Genomic DNA, 19,971 nt, shown 5'->3' with positions numbered 1-19,971 from the left:
GCCCCCCGCGCGCCGCCGCAGCGAGGCACGCCCGCCTCCTCTCGGCCCGCGCCGCCGCCGCCGGCTGGCCCCGAGCCAAGCCAAGCACTGCAGCGCCGCGGCCCGGAAGGGAGGCAGGGAGGGAGGGAGGGGAGGCCCGGCCCTGCCTGCCCTGCCCAGGAACCGGCGCGCCCTGCAGCGCAGCCGCGGCGCTCCCCTGGCTCGGGGGCGGGCGGGGCGCGGCGCGGCGCCCGAGGGGTAGACTGCCCCGTGCTGGGGAGGCTCCCCTCTGGAAAGGGCGCCGGCGGCGCTTCTCCCCCGGCCCTGCCGGCCGGCCCGGCTGCTTGGCTCGACCCCCTGCGGAAGGAGGCGCGCCCGGCGGGCGAGGCGAGGCGCGGCGCAGCCAGGTACTCTCCGGTCGGCGATTGGGCCAGGCGGGCCAATGAGCGGCGAGGGAGGCCGCCGAGCCGGGGAAGGTCGGCTTGCGCCGGGCGGGGAGGGCAGCCGGCGGCTCGGCCAGCGGGAGCGCGGCGCCGGGCGGAGGTGAGGCGGTGGGCCGGGCGGGGGGACCCTGCGCTCGAGGGCCGCCCGTCGCCCCTGGGGCGGGAGGCCGGGGCTGCACCTGCGGGGCCGGGGAGGCCGCCCTGCGTCCCTCCGCCTCCCTGCCTCCCTGCCTCCCTGCCTGCCTGCCTGCCTCCGACGGCGCGCTCGAGCCTTGGCAGGAGGCCGGCGGCGCGGCTCCCCGGCAGGGCTGCTCCGGGGCCAGCGGCCGCCTGGGGTAGTGTCGGGGTCCGGCCCCCGGCCGAAGAGTTGGCGGCGCTTCTTCGGTGTAAAGCCCCGGCGCCGCTTTGCAGGGCGGGAGCTGCGAGGACGGCTTGCTCGTCGCCGGCCCCTCCGGCTGTGGGCTGCATCCGAGCCCCGCTGCGAAGGGACGAGACCCGGGAGAGCCCGCCTGCCCGCCCGCCTTCTCGGGAGTGAGCTCCGCCGCGTTCCGGGCCACTGCGAGCGAAGGCTCCCCGCTTGCCCTCGAGTCGCAGGACTCGCCCTGCGGATTTACCCCCGAGGCAGCGTCGAGCGGCAGGCGTGCCCGGAGCAGCTGCCCCGCCGGCCGGCCTGGCTTTGCCCCTTTCGCGGGCGGCGCCGAGGGAGCCCCCCAGAGAAAGGCGCCTTTAGTTGGCCACAGCAGGCAAAGGGAAACGAAGACTTCGCAGGAGGGGGGGGGGAAGCAGCAAGGGAGCTGGCACCCCGGGGTGGCGTGATCTTGGAAGGCGCCACTTTCCTCAGGGCCCAGCATGGAGCTGCCTAGAAATGTAAACCAGTTGGAAACATCTGGACCTTAGGGGTTTTTCTCTCTCTTTTTAGCTTCTAAGGATGCGGAAGAACGCAAAGTCTCGGAGGGGAGGCTAGGATCCCTGACTCTGATCTGCAACTTGCGTGTAGCCCAGCGCCACCGGAGTGATGCATTTGCTGTAGAGTGACGCTTCTCTCCGCCTGATGCGCCATTCGCCATGGGCTCCAGGCCTCTCTGAAATAAGGGATGGCTCTGTGTTGAGAGAATCCGCCTATGTGGGAGTGAGCAGCACAAACGGGGCCCGAGAAGTGATGGAGGACTTTACCACCCGGACCTATGGGACCAGAGGGGTAGATAACAGGCCTCTTTTTGGAGAGACGTCGCCACGGGTAAAGTGAGATCCTTCCTGGCTTGCACCTCTTTGTGTCCTCCTGGAATGGGGTTGGTTGGTAGGGCTGGCCTGAGACAATGTGCTGCTCCGTGCTGTGGGACTCCAAAGATGCTCCAGGAGCCCTTCCAGCATTGCAAGGAGTGCCAGCGGCTGCTCAGTTCAAGCGTGGGTGGATGTGGTTGGAAAGCTGCACCTTGTATCCTATGCAAGGAATGCTGGGATGTATCTCAAAAAAAGAGAGAGAGAGATGGTTGCCCCAAGGAACAGGAGACTTGTCAATGTGAAGAAGGCAAGATCGCTGGCAGGGTTTGCAATTGTTTCAGTGGCTTTTCAGGTCCACCACATGGGTGGTGTGTGTAAGGGTCTTCCATTTAATGGCATGGTACAATTGGGTAACATGTACAAGGCCCAGGGCTTTTTTTCAGCAGGAACGCTGGGGAACGGAGTTCCGGAACCTCTTGAAAATGGTCACATGGCCGGTGGCCCCGCCCCCTGATCTCCAGACAGAGGGGAGTTTAGATTGCCCTCCGCGCCACTCAGCGGCACGGAGGGCAATCTCAACTGCCCTCTGTCTGGAGATCAGGGGGCACGGCCACCAGCCCATGTGACCATTTTCTCCGAGGGCAACCCACTGAGTGCCACAACCTCTTTTCCCAGAACAAAAACCTTGACAAGGCCTATTCAGTGACCTGTCGCTAGCACACCGGGTTAAAACTCTTGCTCTCTTCTGGGCTTTTCTGATAAACAGGTCTTTGTCTAACAGTGGTTTGGTCAAGTATTTGCTGTAACAGGCTTACCTTGAAATTCCCTCGTGTTTAGAAGGATTATTTCAGAGGCTCGTTTCTGGGAGGTTGGACTTTGCCGCACTCTGGTCTCATGAAGAGAGCGACATTATTGGAAATTCTGAATGACTTTAGCCACTAGACAGCGCTTTCACACTTGATCTAATATTAATTGCATAATGTTTCTCGTCAGTCACACAGTTCATTGTGCACTCATTCTACAAAAAGCAAGTTAGCACAGATTCGATTTGTCTGGCACAAGGAATGGAGCTGCATAGGCCAGTGGTGGGTAGAGTTAGGCTGCTTTCTTGGTGGTTTATGGGGCTGGCTGATAACTTCTTGCAGCAACTTCAGCACATAGCTGGTGAGTGATTCTGCACATGTTGGATAATGCACTTTCAATGTACTTTATCGATCGTTTGAGGTGGATTTTTTGTTCCGCACATGAAAAAATCCATTCCAGATGATCTATAACGAGGATTGGAAGTGCATTATCCTACGTGTGCGGAATCACTCCTGGTACTGGAAGGTATGCAAAGTTTTGGGGAATTATCTGAGCCAGAGGGAGGTGGGTTGTGTCCAAAATTCACATTTGGGTCTAAAAACAGAGTTCACCGTGTTTCGTGCAAAACACAGGCATTAGGTTGTCTAATGCTTGTAGTAAGAAACAATAGCTGTTCGCTGAACCTGTTGGCAAAACTTGTATGCATTTAAAACACATCATTATCCTGCCTTTTTACATTTGAACCCAACGCAGCCGACAGTTGAAACAGGCCAACCTTTTCTTAAAGGTTTACATATTTTGGATAAAAATAATTCAGAGTGGCTTGCAGAAACTGGCCAACAAAATAAATGAGATTTAAAAACTCATGTAATAAATAACTCGCAAAATAGCATGGCAAAATGAAATCCCATTCCTTAGCAAAGGCATGCTCGACCAGAAGTTTCCCCTTTGCTTTGGAAAGCCAAGAGGGAGGCAACTGATTGCATTTCCAGAGGCAGGGAGTTCCATAACTGTGGCCTGTAGCAGAAAAGGCCCTGCTTCTAGCTTTGTCTCCAAAAGAAGGGTCTTGGTCAATCATTTCCATGGCTGAAGGGGTTTGTATGAAAGGTGGTGTTTCCTGAGGTAGCAGAGCCAAGGCTTGGTAGATTGGAACCAGCACCTTGAACTGGGTTTGAGAACCCTGGAAAACAGCGGGGATGTCCCAGAATAGGTCAGAGAGGAGTGTTCTGTTTCACGTTGTGTCCTCAGCATCTCTTGTGACATCACAGGAGATGCTGCAGTGTGAGATTTTGGGAGCACATCCCAGCTAATGCTAGGAGTGTTGTGTGATCCCAGAAGCAAATCTCTGTCAACAAGCTGCAGAGGCCACAGGGCTGCAAAGCAAGGGTTTTTCTGGGTGCCGATTCCCTCAGTACAAACATGCCATGAAAAGCCCCATTCAGACATTCACTTGACCTGTGTGCGTGCATACTCGTCAACTGATATTCATACAGAGAAACGTGAGAGTAGCTGTAGCATCCATGGGTAATTTTTAACCTATGGATGCTACATCGCATGTTTTATTGCTGCACAGTGCCTAGTGATCAGGATCCAAGCATAATTTCTCTGGGCACAAACATGCTCCCCAGTCCCATCATACCATATATACAACTTTATGAAAGGAAATAGTCGGCATTTATTCCTGAAATGTCATAAATAAATGATATCGTGTTACAGGCTTGCAGCCCAGCCCAGCCCCCTCAGGAACCCTGGGGCCCGGTAGAGCGTGCCTTTCTCCCCACACCCCACCAGCCACACTTTGGGCCTTACGAATGGTGGGAACAACGACGGTGTTTTTAGATCACCTTATGGTTTACTTTTTGAAACGGGGAAGAAGTCAGGAATCCTCATTCAACCCATAAAAGGTCCTTTAATAGGTTTCTGTTGCAGGCTATTAAATTGGTGATCTTTGTTGACTTCAATGTGCTAAATATCATCTTATATCAGACAGGAAAGGGAGCCACACTGTTTAGGGTGCGATCCTGACAAAAAAAACGCTGATTTGGAAATGCATATCTTGTTACAGTAGAAAAGAGCAAGAGCACTTATAAGTCTAACAGTAGCACCTATAAGTCTAACAAAATTTGTGGTAGGGTATGAGCTTTCATGAGCCACGGCTCACTAGTTCTTGGCGTGAAATCGCGCCAGGAAGACGCTGTCGTTCCAGGAGCTTGGCGCAATGTTCCATGTGAAAACAGCCACTGTTGCTTGAGTGGGGTTCAGAGTGCTGAGGAAAACTTTAATTTCAGTCAGTTGTCAAACTTTATTTAGGCAATTTCTGTGCCGCCTCTTCAAAGTTCTCCTTGAGGCAGCTTACAATTACAACAACGTCACTACCACTTGTTGTATGAAGGAATCTCTTTTGCAGAAATTCTTCTTCCTCTCTTTAATATGTGGGGCCCAAGTTTTCAGGAGCACATTTTTTTGTTTCCCCTCAAACGTGGCATGAAAAGCAACCATGTTTACTGGATGCCTTGCCTATTTTGAAGTTTATTTTATTTACCTCATTTATGCCCTACTTTTCTCCTCAGTGTTAACCCAATGCAGCTAACATTGATCTCTTCTCCATTTTATTGTCACAAAAACCTGTGAAGTAGGTCAGGTTGAGAGAGTCTGGCTGGGCCAAAGTCACCCAGGAAGCTTCCATGGCAGAGTGGGAATTCAAACCTGGCTCTCTCAGATTCTAGTCTGAAAGTCTAACTACTAACATCACACTGGCTCACTCTCTTTGGTAGCTTCTTTCTCCAATAATCAAAACAAGCTGTGTTTTAGGAGAGTATCATGCCAAAAGAAACCAATTAAGCACTTAAAGGCAACTGTGGGTCCACAGTATATGTCTGACGCCAATGTGGTGTAGTGGTTAGAGCAGGGCTCCCGTTCCCTGAGCTTCTGGAATTTTGAGAGTGGGTGCCATCATAAAATGGCTCCACCCCTGTAGCAGCCAGTCACTGAAACACTGGCATGTTCCACACAGTGTTGGGAAGTGAAATGCCCTGATACAAAAAGGGTGTGCCTGACCACCATGACACCCCCTGGTCTCTCATGTTGTGTAGATATGAGGTCTGCTGTATTGTAGCTCCTTCCTGTGCCACATGGCTAACGTGAGAAGCCAGTGACCTTGTGGAAGGAGCCTACCCTTTAGCTGGATTAAGATTGTGGCTTTCTGGATTTCAGATTACAGGTGGGGGGAATACTTATTTGAATTCTCCCCCATATTAATAAATCAATGTACTAAATTGGTCCATTAAAGAGAGATGTGGTTAATATAGCCCCCTATCAGATGGACTCGTTTTTATGAGGGAGCATTAAACCCACATGGACCACTCCGACTTTGCCCTCTGAAGTGATACAGTCCAGAAACCCAGGCCGTTTTCACACTGCTTCCCGGCCAAGGAACATGGCGCCGAGCAGTTCTTGTGCGAAATTACACCGGGAAGACGTTGTCATTCCGGGAGCTCGGTGCGATGTTCCGTGGCCGGTAAGCAGTGTGAAAACAGCCCTACTTAGAGGTATGCTGATCTTCTAAGCAGGAAATTCTGATGCATACAGTATTTTGTTGGGAAGAGTATTTTGTTGAGTGTTGTGAGGAAGTCAGGGAAGCATACTTGGAGCAGTGAACAACTCCTTGTACCTTGTGTTATCTAAGGAATGATGGCTTTTGTAAATATGGCTCTTTTCATCTCATCTAGATCTCTTTTGCTATTTAAAATGGATCCCCTTACTCTCACACACACTACTCATCAAATGTCTCAGCTCTCTTTAGGCCTGCCGGTGAGTATGTCCTATAACTGTGAGAGATTTGGGCTATCTCATTGCAGCAGTTAAAAGCTCCAAAGCACACATCAAGTTGGCTGTCTTAAATCATGGCACACATGACAAGTAATCGTTCTGCAGTCAAAGAGGTGACAAACTCTGAAGTTTCTTCTACTTGGCTTTTCCGTATGTGCAGCCTCCCATTGAAGAAGCAAGCCGTTGTTAGGCGAAAGATGAGCGTTGCCCTGGGGCCCTCCTCCATAACTTCATGTTATGGCAAAACAGGGTGTGTGTATGCCCCCAAACCACGAGCACTAATGGGGTGGCCTTCAGCTGCATTGGGGGATGGGGGGCGCGGAGCTTCACATGTGCAGTGACCAAGATGGATGCTCGGAAACGCTGGCTCTCATGTCAGTCTTCTCTCTCTTTCTCCCCATCCTTTTCTGCCAGCTTGTCCCCTTGTGTTTATTTTTCAAAACTCTATGTGGTGATGTTTTTAAAATTCTCTTTAACTATTTCCTAAAAAGAACTTTAAACATAATACAGCAGTTTTTTTTAAAAAAAATGAAAAGGTACAGAAAATTATTTAGAAAATCTTTAAGCCGCCTTTCCAGTGGCCTTGCTTGAAACAGCTTGCCAAGCTGAATGTAATAAAAATATAAAATGCTGTTAAAGTTTTTAACAGTTAATAAAGCTCTAAAAACCCAGCTGGAGCACAGAGTGACATAAAACATGGAGCATTGTAGGAGTTGAATAAAACATTTCTCAGGCTAAAAACTGACTAGAAACACAGTGTTAAAAGATCAAGCCCCTAATTAAAAGCCCGGGTAAAAAAGAAAGAGTTTGGCCTGGCATCTAAAAGAAAGTAGGGTGGTAGGTGGTGCATGATAATACATGTGGGGATGGCCAGTTCCCCAGGTGAGGGCGGCCACTGCTAAAGAAGCCCGGTTTCTGGGGTGGGAACCTCAGCCTCGCTGCTGTGTGACTGGTATGTGTGCCTCCCCCACCCCGCCCTATCCATAGAACACCCCACTTCAGATTCCTGTCTGCTGGACCCTTTTCTCCAATCCCGTAATGACCTTAGTGATGAGTGCAGACTCTGCCTGTCTGTCCATCGTTTTGTAGTCTTCTTTTAAAGTGCGTAGGGGTTCCTTGGTGAATCATAAACATGAGAGTCAATTGTTGCGCTGACTGTGGTATGTAGGTTTGAGTTATAAACTTATGATACCCTTCCTTGGAACCTCTTTTGGATCTTGTGCTGGCAACTGGCAAGCATTTGGGGAGTGTGAGAATGCCAATGCCCTCTTTTCTGTTGTCCAGGAATGCCAAGGCTGCACAAACTTCTGCTCTTTTGCTTGTTGTTCAGACAGCAGTGGAAAGCGTGATACTCTCTTGTGCCTCTTCCTGAATTCTGGTCATTGTTACACTGTGCGGCAAAAGGGCTGTTTACCTTTCACTGTGGCTGAGTTACTCTATGTTGATTAGAATCAGTTGGAGGCCTGCCGCTCAACGCTTTTTCCCCTGATTCCTACCTGCAAATCACCATTCTGCTGCATGGCTGTTAGAGCTGATTCCCTCATGCATGCACACCTGTGTGGGCCGCTTACCTTATGGTGGCCATTTTTTGTGTGTGCATTATCGAGCACAGACTCACATATGTGAGTGGTCCATTCCAGATATTCATGCAAGCCGGCATTTCCAGGCTGCCCTGCAGTGATGGGTCAATCACACAATTGAAAAGGATTGTATTTGAAATGAAAGTTGTTAAGTGGTGTTGGTGCTTTCGTCTTCATCAACTGATCAGTGATGTAGTGCCAGCAGGAGGGGCTAATGTGTGTGTCCAGGGCTTCTGGGGTGGAAAGAGGTGGTGGAACTCAGTGGGTTGCCCTCAGAGAAAATGGTCACATGGCTGGTGGCCCCGCCCCCTGATCTCCAGACAGAGGGGAGTTGAGCTTGCCCTACGCGCCGCTTGGCGGCGCGGAGGGCAATCTCAACTCCCCTCTGTCTGGAGATCAGGGGGCGGGGCCACCAGCCATGTGACCTTTTTCAAGAGGTTCCGGAACTCCGTTCCCCCACGTTCCCCCTGAAAAAAAGCCCTGTGTGTGTCAGTTGTTCTGCGAAGGCCACTTTCAGTAGCCGCTGAGTGACAGGAGGGTGTCTCTGTCTCTCTGAGGATCATGGCCTCCTTCTGCTCCATGGATCCTCTGAGCTTGGACTCGGAGAACCTCACAGGCTGCTTTTGATTCCCTGCCCTTTTGATAGAGAAGCCGCTAGAAGAGGCCACCCTGAGCGCCTGTCCTGGCCTGGTAGAAGTCAGTTCTTCCCCTGCCCACACTGGGCTGGCAAGCCTTTAGAAGAGACAAGTGTTGTGCTGGCCAGTTGTTCGGGTCCATAGTTCCTGCCAGTCAGGGGCAGCGTCCCCACATCCCAACACACTGTGCGATAAGCAGGATGTGATAAATATAATAGCCTGCCCTAGCGCAATCCTGGTTTGTAGCTTCCCAAATAAGGTACATTCATTTGCATGGTTGATATATTCTGTGCATCACATTTTCTGTTGTGATATAAGAAAAAGCTGAGATTCTGGCCCCAAGGAGCTTAAATTTAGAAGGGAAGCAAGGAGAGGGTGGTAACAAGGGAAGACTGCGAACCAGTTCTACTGCATGCTCACATGGTGAAGCTTCACAGTCTCTCTTTGTGGAATTGCAAAATACTGCAAGAGGAAGTCATTCTAGTCTGGGTGCACTGTGCCAAGAAAATCCCAATTCTGTGACTTTTATTAGTAAAGTATTTTTGTTTATTTTGCGTACCTGTAGAGCTATACCTCATCTTTTATGCATCTATTCAAAGAGACCAATTTTAAATTTGACTGTAATACAATATAGAACAATAAAACCAGCAATGAACGTCCCCCATAAATCCTTCAGTGATTCATCGGTCACTAAGTTACCCCCGCCCCCCATTCCTCTGCTAGATATGGAGAGAACAGAGGCTTTCTATCTCTCATCGGATTCCTTGCTCACTACTGTAAGTTAGAGGGCTGAACCTCCTCCTTCCTGGCTTTTGAGATTTCATCAGATTTTTTTAAAAAGTCCTTTGAACTAGTTTTTTAGGCAGAATGGAGAACCTTGTTGAAAGGTATCAAGCTGAGATTCCACACTCACCTACGACCCTTTGGGGAGCATTTTTTTTTTAAATGATTGCTGGGAAATGTTGCATACATACAATCTAGCATGTGGCTTGCTGGCCAGATTTATACATGCAGCAGAATGAGGGGCGGTGGTGACAGCGGCAATGACTGTACCACTTAAACTGCAGGTGGGGGAGGGGTACTTTTTTGAAGTGTTCCTCTGTGTTTAGTAAAAAATCCTCCCAGCAAGCAGAAAACTAGCGCAGTAAAGGGAGGGCTGATCACAAACCTCTTTCCCTTAAGTTCCAGTGTTCTACATATAAACGTTTTTTTAAAGAGAGCATTGAAACATTTTCTCCCTCAGGGAAAATTGCACATTAAGTGCAAGTACACTTAAGGGAGTCTCAGTGGTTGATATTAGAGATAAAATGCTGCTTTGGAAGGGCACAACTTTGAGTGCAGGAATCCGGGGAAGGCTGCCAACCCTTTCTCAATGGGACATTTTTCTGCTCCAGCTAATAACCAGCCAATTTCCCTCCCATGGAGTTCTAGTTGCATCTTATATACTAATAGCCAAGTGGCCCTGATCTGATGATACTTAAATGAAGAGATTGGAGCCATGAATGGGTAAGACAGAAAAACCCCAATGGATAAAAAGTGCTCTTGCAGCTTTTACCAGATGCCCTCAGTGGCTACGCAACCATAACAGTTTAGCCAGTACGCCAGGCTTGTTTTCTGTCAGTAAAAGGCAGGTGGAGACAGGGTTCATTAGGGCCAAGCCCAGAAGCAACCACTGGACAACTTGATTCCACAATGACTTGCATGACTCACCTAGTCCTGGCTGCTTGCTGCTGTTCAACAGTGACCTCCCCCCAAAAGCTAGTGTGGTGTAGTGGTTAGATTCATAGTAATATCTGGGAGACCCAGGTTTGAATCACCGCTCTGCTGTGGAAGCTCACTGGGTGGCTTTGATGCAATCACACTTTCTGATCCTAACCTACCTCTTAGGGTTGTTGTGAGGATAATACAGAGGCAAGGAGAGTGCTGTAAGGTGCTTTGGGTTCTGATTGTGGAGAAAGACGGTATATAAATGAAGTAAATTAAGAAATATAGAGGAAGATGGGGGGGTAGATAGAAGGTAAGTTGTTTAGTGGGTTTGAAGGAGCAAAGGACATAGGGAAAGGTGAGCCTATGGAGGCTGCCAGGAGGAGGAAACAAGAATAGTGTGGCGAAGGGGAGGCAAGGAAAAGTGAAGCGCTCCCACCATGCATCTGGGCCATAAGGGAGAGGCTGCCTGGGATGGAAGAGGGAAAAGGTGAGGTGGGGGGTGGCAGACAAAGGTAGGTGGGAGGAGAGAAGGAAGCAGGAAAAGGGGGAAAGGCTGTGGGGAGCAGGGAAGAGGAGAGGACATGGGGGGAGGGGAAAATGAGATGCCCCCTGTGTGACTGTACGGGTCCCCACTTGTACTTCCCTAATATTGTGTGTGTGATTTGGGTCAAAGGAAAGGTGAAGGTTCTCCTGAATCCACTTTTTAAAATAACCAGCGGTGTTCCTTACCACATAATGTAGAGTTTTTCCTTTTACCAGCTGACTGAAATGTTTGAGTGCATTTTACCAGTTAATGTGTCAATGTACATTTCTTGAACGCTGAATTTTTGATGACTTTCAGCAGAATGTGTGAAATTCCTGCACCGGGAGCCGTCGTCGTGCGTGAGATAACAGCCGGTGGTATGGAAGCTTGCTTTATGACCTGCACCTGACACCTTTTAAAATAACATAAAGATCTATAAATGGTGGCGATAGATGTGGGCTCCGTGCTGCCAAGATCAGAGTGATTTTCACCATGTGCATTTGTTGGAGTAAAAGAATTCTGCCAAGCGGTTCACAGTTGGGTAAAGTCTAGGAATTTAAAAAAGACATAAGATGGCAAAGAGCGTAAAGCACAGACAAATGTGGAGGTTGACCGTCACCTCTGCCTTACGTCTGAATCCCTCCAAGGATCCACTTGGAGGGATTCAGAGGATTCATGGAAGCAGAGGGGGCTTCCCTACTTTGGGGGGCTTCTCTGAGGAGGGGGTTCAGGTGTCGCTCTGCAGCATCATAGACCACTGTACTTTAGATGGCAGGGATACGCACAGCAGGGCATCTGGGGGAAGTCACAGCGGCAGCCGGTGGCTGACTGGTGTGGATCTGGCTCTCTTGAGTGGCATGGCCTGTCCCTTTTCCTCCATGCCTTTCATAAGCAGCACAAGGCCTAATTTGAAAAAAAAATGGGTTTTTTTATCCTGGTGTGGTGATGATGTGATCTTGTGTTCAGATTTCGAATATCGAGGGAAACGGGAGAGAGAAACAGGAAAACGGAAGTGAGTATGGGGGGGCCTTCAGAAGGGATGTGCACCCAGACAGTATTTGGTAAATCTGAACTGGGAATACTGATCCAGAGGGAAAAGAATCAGTATTCCCTGAATATCAAATTAATTCTCTAGTTCAGCTCAGGAATATAGCAGAAATTCGGTAAAAGTTGGCCTTTGTTTTCTATGGGAAACTCAATCCAGGGGATATCCGGTGGACTGGCGGGGGGGGGGGGCGCATTTTCCAACCAAATTTCGCCAGATTTGCTGGAAACTTACTGTCCTCTGAAGACTCTCCAGGTCCATAAAGACTGGGTCCTGGGGGCTAATTTGAGCCCTCCCCAAAGGGGTCCCCAGCCACTCCCCATTATCTCCTATGGGCAAAAGTATCGGGGGGGGCTATCCAGGGGGGTGGGGGTGGCATTTTTCAAGCAGAATTCTCCAGATTTGAAGGGGGATCTATTCCTGACTGTCCTCTAAAGACCCCCCTCCCAAGATTTAGGAAGATTGGACCCCAGGGGTCAGTTTTAAGATGCTCCAAACAATCTATTGTTTCCTGTGGGGAAAAGTCGAAGCTGACTCCCACTGCAGAAACCCACGGGGACAAGACTGCCATGGCCAGGGCACACTCCCAAATGCAAGCTGAGCTCATCCCAGAGAAAGCCCAACAGAAGCAAACTGAAAGGAATGGAATCCCCCCAGCCCCCGGACCAAAGTGAAGCAAGGGGATCAATGTCACACCCATTCCACCCAAACCAAACTGAAGCAAGGGACACGGTTGCAGCTTAGCCCGACAGCACCAGTGTTATTCACAGCAGCCAGGGACCAGATTCAGCCAGTGGGGGAACGCCACAGAACAGAACCAAGCAGTCCCCAGCCCCAAGCACAAGGCTTGTTTGCTTCTGTTGGGCTTCACGGTTCAAAATACTTCCTTATATATCCGATTTCCCCACAAGCAAGCTCAGCTTCTGCAGCCGCACTTCAGCTTCTCTGGGGAAAAGGCGGGCTGGGTCTTGCAAAGTGCCTTAGCGTTCATGCGTATGTTGTAGAGGCAATGCGCATCACTTCCATATGTGTTTACCTCTTAGGTGCTAGTTGAACCTGAAGAATGTACTAGCAAATGTTAAAAAGGCCTCCCCCCAAGTAAAAACAGGGACAATGATTTATCGGTGAAAGGGATCAGAAATTAAGAACTGTCCGTGGTAAACAAGGAGAGGCAAACGTGCTATTTTACTTCCGTGCTAAGGGAATTGCAGCTGGTCCACGGCCACATAATGTGTGTGGGATTTGAACGGGAGATTTCCTGACGGACAGCTGTGCCTTGTAGCTGCTATGCTCTTTTTACACTCATCATGACGCAGGTACAGCTACTAAATATGAATATTGGCAGAGGGGTGTGTGTGTGTGTGTGTGTGCTCTGCATTGAATGCACCAGGGAACTTTTGTACACGGTACTGGTACTGGCCAATGGAAGCTTGCTTGTGGGTAGCACTTTGTACTTTGTGTGGTGTGGTGGTGGGGAGTGCCCTCAAGTCATAGCTGACTTATGGCAACCCCTGGTGGGGCTTTCATGGCAAGAGACTATCAGAGGTGCTTTGCCATTGCCGGCCTCTGCAGCCCTGGTCTTCGCTGGAGGTCTCCCATCCAGCTACTAACCAAGGCTGACCCTGAGGCGATACAGAGTGAAAATCCAGCTTTTCAGTTCCACTGTGGTGATGAATTTGTGAACCTCAGTTTCAAAGCCAACTGAGCATGTTGTTGTTCCTGTTATAAAATCACATTGGAAATACGAGCTAGGGCATTGATTTGTGTATGATACTTTGACCAAGAGAGACGGTGTGGTACAGCAGGTGGACTAGGAGATCCACTCTGCCCCAGAAGCTTTCTGGGTGACCTTTGGGCTGGTCACACCCTCTCAGCCTAACCTACCTCACAGGGTTGTTGTGAGGATAAAATGGGGGGATGGTGTAAGCTCCTTTGATTGCCCATTGGGGAGAAAGGTGGGGCAAAAACGAAGTATACAAAGGGGCGGGGTAATTCACTTGTTTACTTCTAGAAGTTTATGAGTCAAGGGATTCAAATGTGTGGGAGATGGCAGCCTTGGAAATAACTTCCCTGTGATCACACCGTCATGAAGGCACAGAAAATTGCTTTGAATATAGAGGTCAGTTTCCTGGGCATTCTAGCTTTATATCTTGTCTTCTTCTAACAAGTACATTTGTAGCCCCGTAAGGGTGACGAATGTGAGCGCTGTCTGGCTAAATTTTAGAAGCTTCAGGGTATGTGATGCGGGCGGGGGGGGGGGCTGAGGGAGTACAGGGACTTCGGCGTGCTTTGATTAGGGAAAGCAGAGCAACTTAGGCAAATGCCATATTTTGTAATCTGCCCTGAGTCTCAGTGAGAGAGACTGGCTGGAAATGAAGATATTGGTGATTTTAAAAAATTATATAATTTGCATGATAGTGGAAGTTGGGGGATAGATCTTCTCTTGGCACGAGGCGTGGGGATCCTGCTGACACTCTTAACTACAGTAACCCAGAGTTGCTTGTGCTTCTTTACAGTTTCAACACCTCAGGGATGGGGGAGGAGGGGAAGGTGTGCTTCACTGGCAGGTAGGCCCTGGACGGGGAGGGGCATGCGACCGCCCAGCAATACCAAACAAAGACCCTTAGCGTGGCAGCAGGCAGCCCTCTTGCACACCATCCCTGCTTGATTCTCTTTCTAGTTACCTGTGATTCTTCTTCCTGAGAACTTCTTCGGCTTGGCACTTGACTTCTTAATGCATTTGGCCTCAAAGCCGATTCGTAGCCAAAGAAGCAATCTAGCCTATTCCCCCCCCCCCCCGCCCCTGCCTGATCCGCTAAGCCACCTCCTCTTGTCCAGTGTATTTTTAAACTCTCTCTGGGATAAGCTGCCAGTAAACCCTATTCACAGAATCCCAGAGTGGGAAGGGGCTGTGCAGACCTTCTAGTCCAACCCCCCTGCCCAGTGCAGGATGAGCCTAAAGCACCCCTGAGTTATGGGTGACTGAGTAAAAAAGACAGCTTTCTGTTGGGGGGAGTGGAGGAAGTATTTGAGGGGTGGTATTTTTACAGCAATGTTGTGATTTTATTGTAAATTTTTTGCTTTTATTGCTGTAACCCGCTTTGAGCCCGCTTGCGGGGAGGGCGGGATAGAAGCCCAGTAAATAAATGGATGGATGGGTGTTAGGGCTGTGTAAGGCCCTAGGGCACTTTTGGCAAGACCGGAAAGATTATTATCTAGATTCAGAGTCTTCTCTTGGATATTTTGGAGGACAGAGATCCATTGTTGGTTTTTGCTCTGTCAAGTGTCATGTGCTTGGGTGAGCCTCTATAAAAACTGTTTCTTACAGCAGTCCCAGTGTGGTAAACTAGGGATCCAGGGAAAAAAGACAGGTATTCCTGGTGAGTAGTTGTTTGTGGTCCGAACTGGGCATGGCTTAGGTGGCACTCCCATGGGTACCGGATGTTAAGAAACAGTGGCCACCAAGAGTGGCCCAAGGGCACATGAAGCAGCTGAAGCAGACCCCTGGCCCATCCTAGGCAGGGGTGTGTACTCTGATCGGTCGTGGCTCTCCAGGGTCTTCTTGAGCAGGGGTCTTTCTCATAACCTCCTACCCAGTCCTTTTAACGGGAGCTGACAGGGATTGAACTTGGGACCTTCTGCAAGCTAAGCAGATACTCTGCCTCTGAGGCACCACTCCTCCATAGTCCTTTTCCAGCATGGAGGCCTCTTGTCGTACCACCAGCCCCTGCTGTGTGGGGGCTTCCCGACTGTGAGCTCAGCAGCTGCCTTGTAGCTCTTGGCACTGCGGGTGATCCGAAAGGAGGCTGTGGTTTCCTCAGTACGACTAACCCCTTTATCGGCACTTGTTTTTAGGGGAAGGGGCCAGGGTTCAAAGGCAGCGCACGTGCTTGGTGTGGAGAAGGTCCCAGGCAATAGGTGATATATCCTGTAAACAATTCTGGAGAGCGGCTGCCAGTCGGAGTAGACAGTACTGGCCTTGATAGACCAAGTGTCTGATTCAGTCGCAGGCAGCGTCACGTGTTCACATATGAACCCTGTGCAGCTTGAAATGCTGTGAGCTTCCCCATCCGGCTTGCAGAGATTTCACATGCAGAGGGAGGCGTCTGGAGCTCCCCCTTAAAGGGTGCAGTTGGATCTCGGGCATGTTGGCTCATGAGAGAGGCTGGATGTGTCCCGCGCAGTTCCTTCCAAGGGCTGCCGTTGTGCAGAGTAGCAGAATTAACGGGATTGTTGCAGGCCCTCAGGGTTTGAAGGCCGGGGCTTTGTTGGTGGGCACCCAGGATGCTACAGCCACCTTAGTAGAGGCTCAGCAGGCCTGGGTCTGGTCAGCACCTGATAGTGGGAAATCCTGCCTGACATCCCGAGTTCCAACAAAGGGAGAATGGTGGGGATCTTAAGGTTACAGCCACCTTTTTTTAAAAAATAGTCTTTTTTATCAAGAATTTTAAACAAACTATTAAAAAGAAGAGAGACAAAAGCGCATAGATGTAAGAAACCACAGAATGTGAAGGCTGAGGCTCATGCTGTTGTTGTTTTTCCCTCCTCCTTCCAGGACAGAATCATCAATTTAGCTGTTGGCAGCGTAACATCCTTGCTGCTTATAGTAAGTATTCAAGACTGACAAATCTCCTTTCGGTCTCTTGTCTGCCAAGACTTGTGGGTTCTAGTAATGGGCCTGCTGGACGAAAAAAGGCTTCACCTGTGCTCTTGCGTGCCGAGCGGAAAGGCTTCGGCCCACCTCTAGCATCTGGCCTTCTGAGGTGTCCTGGCGGTTCCAGCTAGTTATCATGGCTAGTATCAGCTCTGTGAATTGGTCGGATCTTCCCTTTTGTAAGCCGTTAAAGCGAATGGTGGTTGTTACCCCTGGAGGTACTGAATTTGATTAGGTTAGTTGAAGAAGCAGTTCCTTCTGCCAGGCCTCTAATCTGCTGCCAGTCATATGATGAAGACAGAGCTCTGCTGAGCCCCAGCAACGGCAGCACTGGTGATTCCAGCTGGCAAAGGACTGGAGGGGCCAGGCGATACGCCCCGTTTCACTGAGTCCCACCTGAGCGAGCCACAGATTGCTAAGAAAACTGGGAGAAGTACTCCCCCCCCCCCAGCATTAATATATTTTGAAATTTGCATTGTGTCCTCTTCCATTTTCTGTCCCCCTCCTGGATCTGAAGAGGCCCAAATGCTGTGGGTTTTCATCCAAGGGGAAATGCACCAGCAACTGCACATTTAAACCACCCACCTCAGATAGTAACCTTTATTCGTAACCCCCCCCAATTGCTGGGGTGGGAGGAGAGGCAGTTTTTGAGTGCCGAGCCAATCTGCCGCTCTCTCTGCTAGCTGGCTCTTAACGGGGTGCAGCAGCAGAGGGCAAGAGCTCTTTGGCTCACGCCTCTGGGCTTGCTCAGGCCTTAAGCTCCTGTGAACAAAGAGAACAAACTCAGGTAAGATGTTCTTCAGCGGCTGCTAGCCAGCAGCTTGCAACAGAAAGGTTTCTGAACTGGAGGAATATTGAGTTGCTTGCTGAGGTTGTCGTCAACAAATGGCTGGCAGTTATCTGGCCTGGATCTCCCTGCTGGAGAACAGCCAGGAACCAAATGGACGACCTTGACAGACGCTAAATGTTTTGATTGTTTCCTGAGGTGCAGCCCAGGCAAATATCAGTTTACCTAGCTAATCCTGGTAAAACAAGGTTTACCTACTTGTAACTGTTGTTCAAGAGTTCTTCTGTGCAGGCCCACATGGGAACGGGCCTGCACATGCACCGTTCCCATGTGGGACTGCACCGAAGACACGACTAGAGATGGGCACAAACAGGAAAAAACCCGAACACTATGTTCGCTGCCATCCACAAACAGGGATTCACGATCATCGACGGACATGACATGTTCTCGAACATGTTCATAGTTGGAGGTTCGTGGGAGCCAGAACGGCCCCCTTGGGACTTAGCTGAACTTGAGCCGGGGAAAGGAGAGTCCATGCGTCTCCCCCTTTCATGTCATTTTCTCTTCACAGGGGCAAAAACTGGACTGTCTGCTGGAAGCTACTTAAGGGGTTACAAACTGACCTTCCCAATGTCCAATACCCACCAAATTTGCAGGGGCCATGGTCCTCACTGTCCTCTGAAGACCCCCAAAGTTTCAGAGAGATTGCACCCCGGGAAAGGCATGATCCATGGGTCTCCCCCTTTCATGTTATTTTGAGTTTTTGAAAGCGCTGCACACTTCTTAAATGCCAGGATCAGTCCCTGGCACCTCCAGTTAAAAAGACTGCCACCCACGACCCTGGAGAGCCACTGCCAGTCTGAGTAGACAGTACTGAGCTTGATGGACGAAGGGACTGATTCTGTATAAGGAAGCTTCATGTGTGCCCCTGTCTATATGTGAAGAGAGAATCCTTCTGGATGAAATCAAGAGCTCCTGTCCTGACCATAAGCGACGAGGTGTGTGCAAAATAGTGACACGAGGCTGAGTCGTACTGACTTGAGCCCCCATTATGAGAGTCCAGGGAGGACTGTTTCTCTTGTGAAAGCATGAAAATAATGCTTCTCGACCTTTGTGTTCTTTTCCCTAGGTCACACTGATCAGTGCTTTTTTCTTTCCACAACTACCTCCAAAACCACTGAATATTTTTTTTGCTTTCTGCATCTCCTTGTGTAGTGTTTCAGCTGGCATTCTTGTAAGTATTGCAACCCTTGTGCCGAAGGGACTACAGGGCATGCTGAAACGGAGAGGGGGTAAATAATGTTCGGTAGCATGGGACAGAATTCTGAAGGATTTGCATCTACATTTTTAGTAGCCTACGTGACTAGGGACTGTAGTTTCTAGTGCAGCATGTAAAGCCTGCTTTAAATTTAGAATTATTGTTAGAATTGGTAGTGCCTTAATGATAGAAGTTTGAGTTGTCCTGCTGGGAAAGAATATCCAGCTAGTCTCAATAAATGCTGATTAGAGGGAGGGGCGAGTTAAGAGAATATTGCAAAGAGCTGTAAGTGAACAAGGACATCAGCAGCTTACTTTTGGAAAGGGTTCTGTGCAAATCCCCCTTGAGACTGATGGGAGCAGAAGCGAATGGATGGCCAAAGACATGGCGATAGGTCGCCATTCTCTTCTTGGTAGTTGGTTCCCTTCTGAATTGAAGGAACTGCCTATGAAAACATAGTTCTCTCTGAGTCAGGCTCAGATTTAGTTGATTTGCTGGCATCCACACACGCCCATAATCAATCATCTTTCAAGTGTAGGGGGTTAGGGCTTGTTTGGAGAAGTGGTGGGCGGCGGGGGGGGAAGCACCCAGTGCTTTTCAGTGAGATAATGTACTCACGTTGAATACAAAATGAGCAGTGTGTCCGTTCACGTTCCCATGGGAGCTTTCTGTTCGAAACCCTCCTTCTGCTGTGGGGTCTGCCTTGTCTTTTATACCCGTTCATCCAGATCGTTTCTTAGGCAATTGAAAATCTTTGCAAGATAGGCTGGGAGGTGCACGGGTGCTGGGAAGAAGGGGTGCAAGTCCAGCTCACAGTTCTGGCGTCTGCCTGGTCCCTCCTCGGCCAGCAGCAGGGGAGGAGGGGCTCTGTTTGAAAGACGTGGGCTGTGCAAGCCCCCCGCCTCTTTGAACCTAATGGGAGCATTGGGGAAGGGGCTGTCAAGGGGCAGGGGCTCCTCTGTCACTTCTAGAAGCACGTGAAGGTCCTCTTCCACGGAGCCACCTTGAAGTCTAATGCCGCGTTTTCTCTTTCTTCAGATCTACTGGTATCGACAAGGAGACTTGGAGCCTAAATTTAGGAATCTAATTTACTTTGTCTTGTTTTCTATTATCATGTTATGCATATGTGCCAACCTCTACTTCCATGAAGTGGGTAAATGACTGTTACAAGGCACAGCATGGACTGCGTTGAGACTGCCTGATCGACTCCCCAAAGAGGAGGATCCAGTGGGGCAAGCCTCCACTGGCCACTTAAGTTTTCTTATAGATGTATATTTAAAGGCCCTTCCTATTGCCATATGAAATGACATTTGCTTCCTCCTTTTTTAAAAAGAGCTACTAGTGCACTTAAACTTTTCAGCTGCACACACGTTTTCACAACAGCACAAGCTTTTTCCTTTTGGGAAAAAAAATCGCATATTTTATTACACTGTACAAAAAAGGCAGCACTCAAAAGTTTGTACTACAGTATAAATAAAAATTCAGTCTACTGAAACAGAAGATGAAC

General features: G+C 49.6%; 1 protein-coding gene across 2 annotated transcripts; it reads left to right on the top strand.

Annotated features, from left to right (window-relative positions):
- The first annotated feature begins 318 nt into the window (after positions 1-318).
- On the top strand, positions 319-19,964 carry TMEM243 (transmembrane protein 243). 2 transcript variants are annotated; one of them, XM_054988062.1, is made up of 5 exons: positions 319-386; positions 1,342-1,659; positions 16,321-16,371; positions 18,336-18,440; positions 19,503-19,964. In XM_054988062.1, the coding sequence occupies exons 2-5, from the start codon at positions 1,474-1,476 to the stop codon at positions 19,623-19,625; spliced, it is 465 nt and encodes a 154-aa protein (XP_054844037.1). In that variant the 5' UTR covers positions 319-386; positions 1,342-1,473; the 3' UTR covers positions 19,626-19,964. The 2 variants fall into 2 exon arrangements, with proteins under 2 accessions (XP_054844037.1, XP_054844036.1); XM_054988061.1 differs by lacking the exon at positions 319-386 and adding an exon at positions 483-522.
- The last annotated feature ends 7 nt before the right edge of the window (positions 19,965-19,971 follow it).

The sequence above is a fragment of the Eublepharis macularius genome, chromosome 9 (genome assembly GCF_028583425.1).
Source record: "Eublepharis macularius isolate TG4126 chromosome 9, MPM_Emac_v1.0, whole genome shotgun sequence".
Taxonomy (NCBI): Eukaryota; Metazoa; Chordata; class Lepidosauria; order Squamata; family Eublepharidae; genus Eublepharis; species Eublepharis macularius.
The sequence above is the reverse complement of the archived record's forward strand: the minus strand, read 5'-3'. Positions and strand labels throughout refer to the sequence as shown.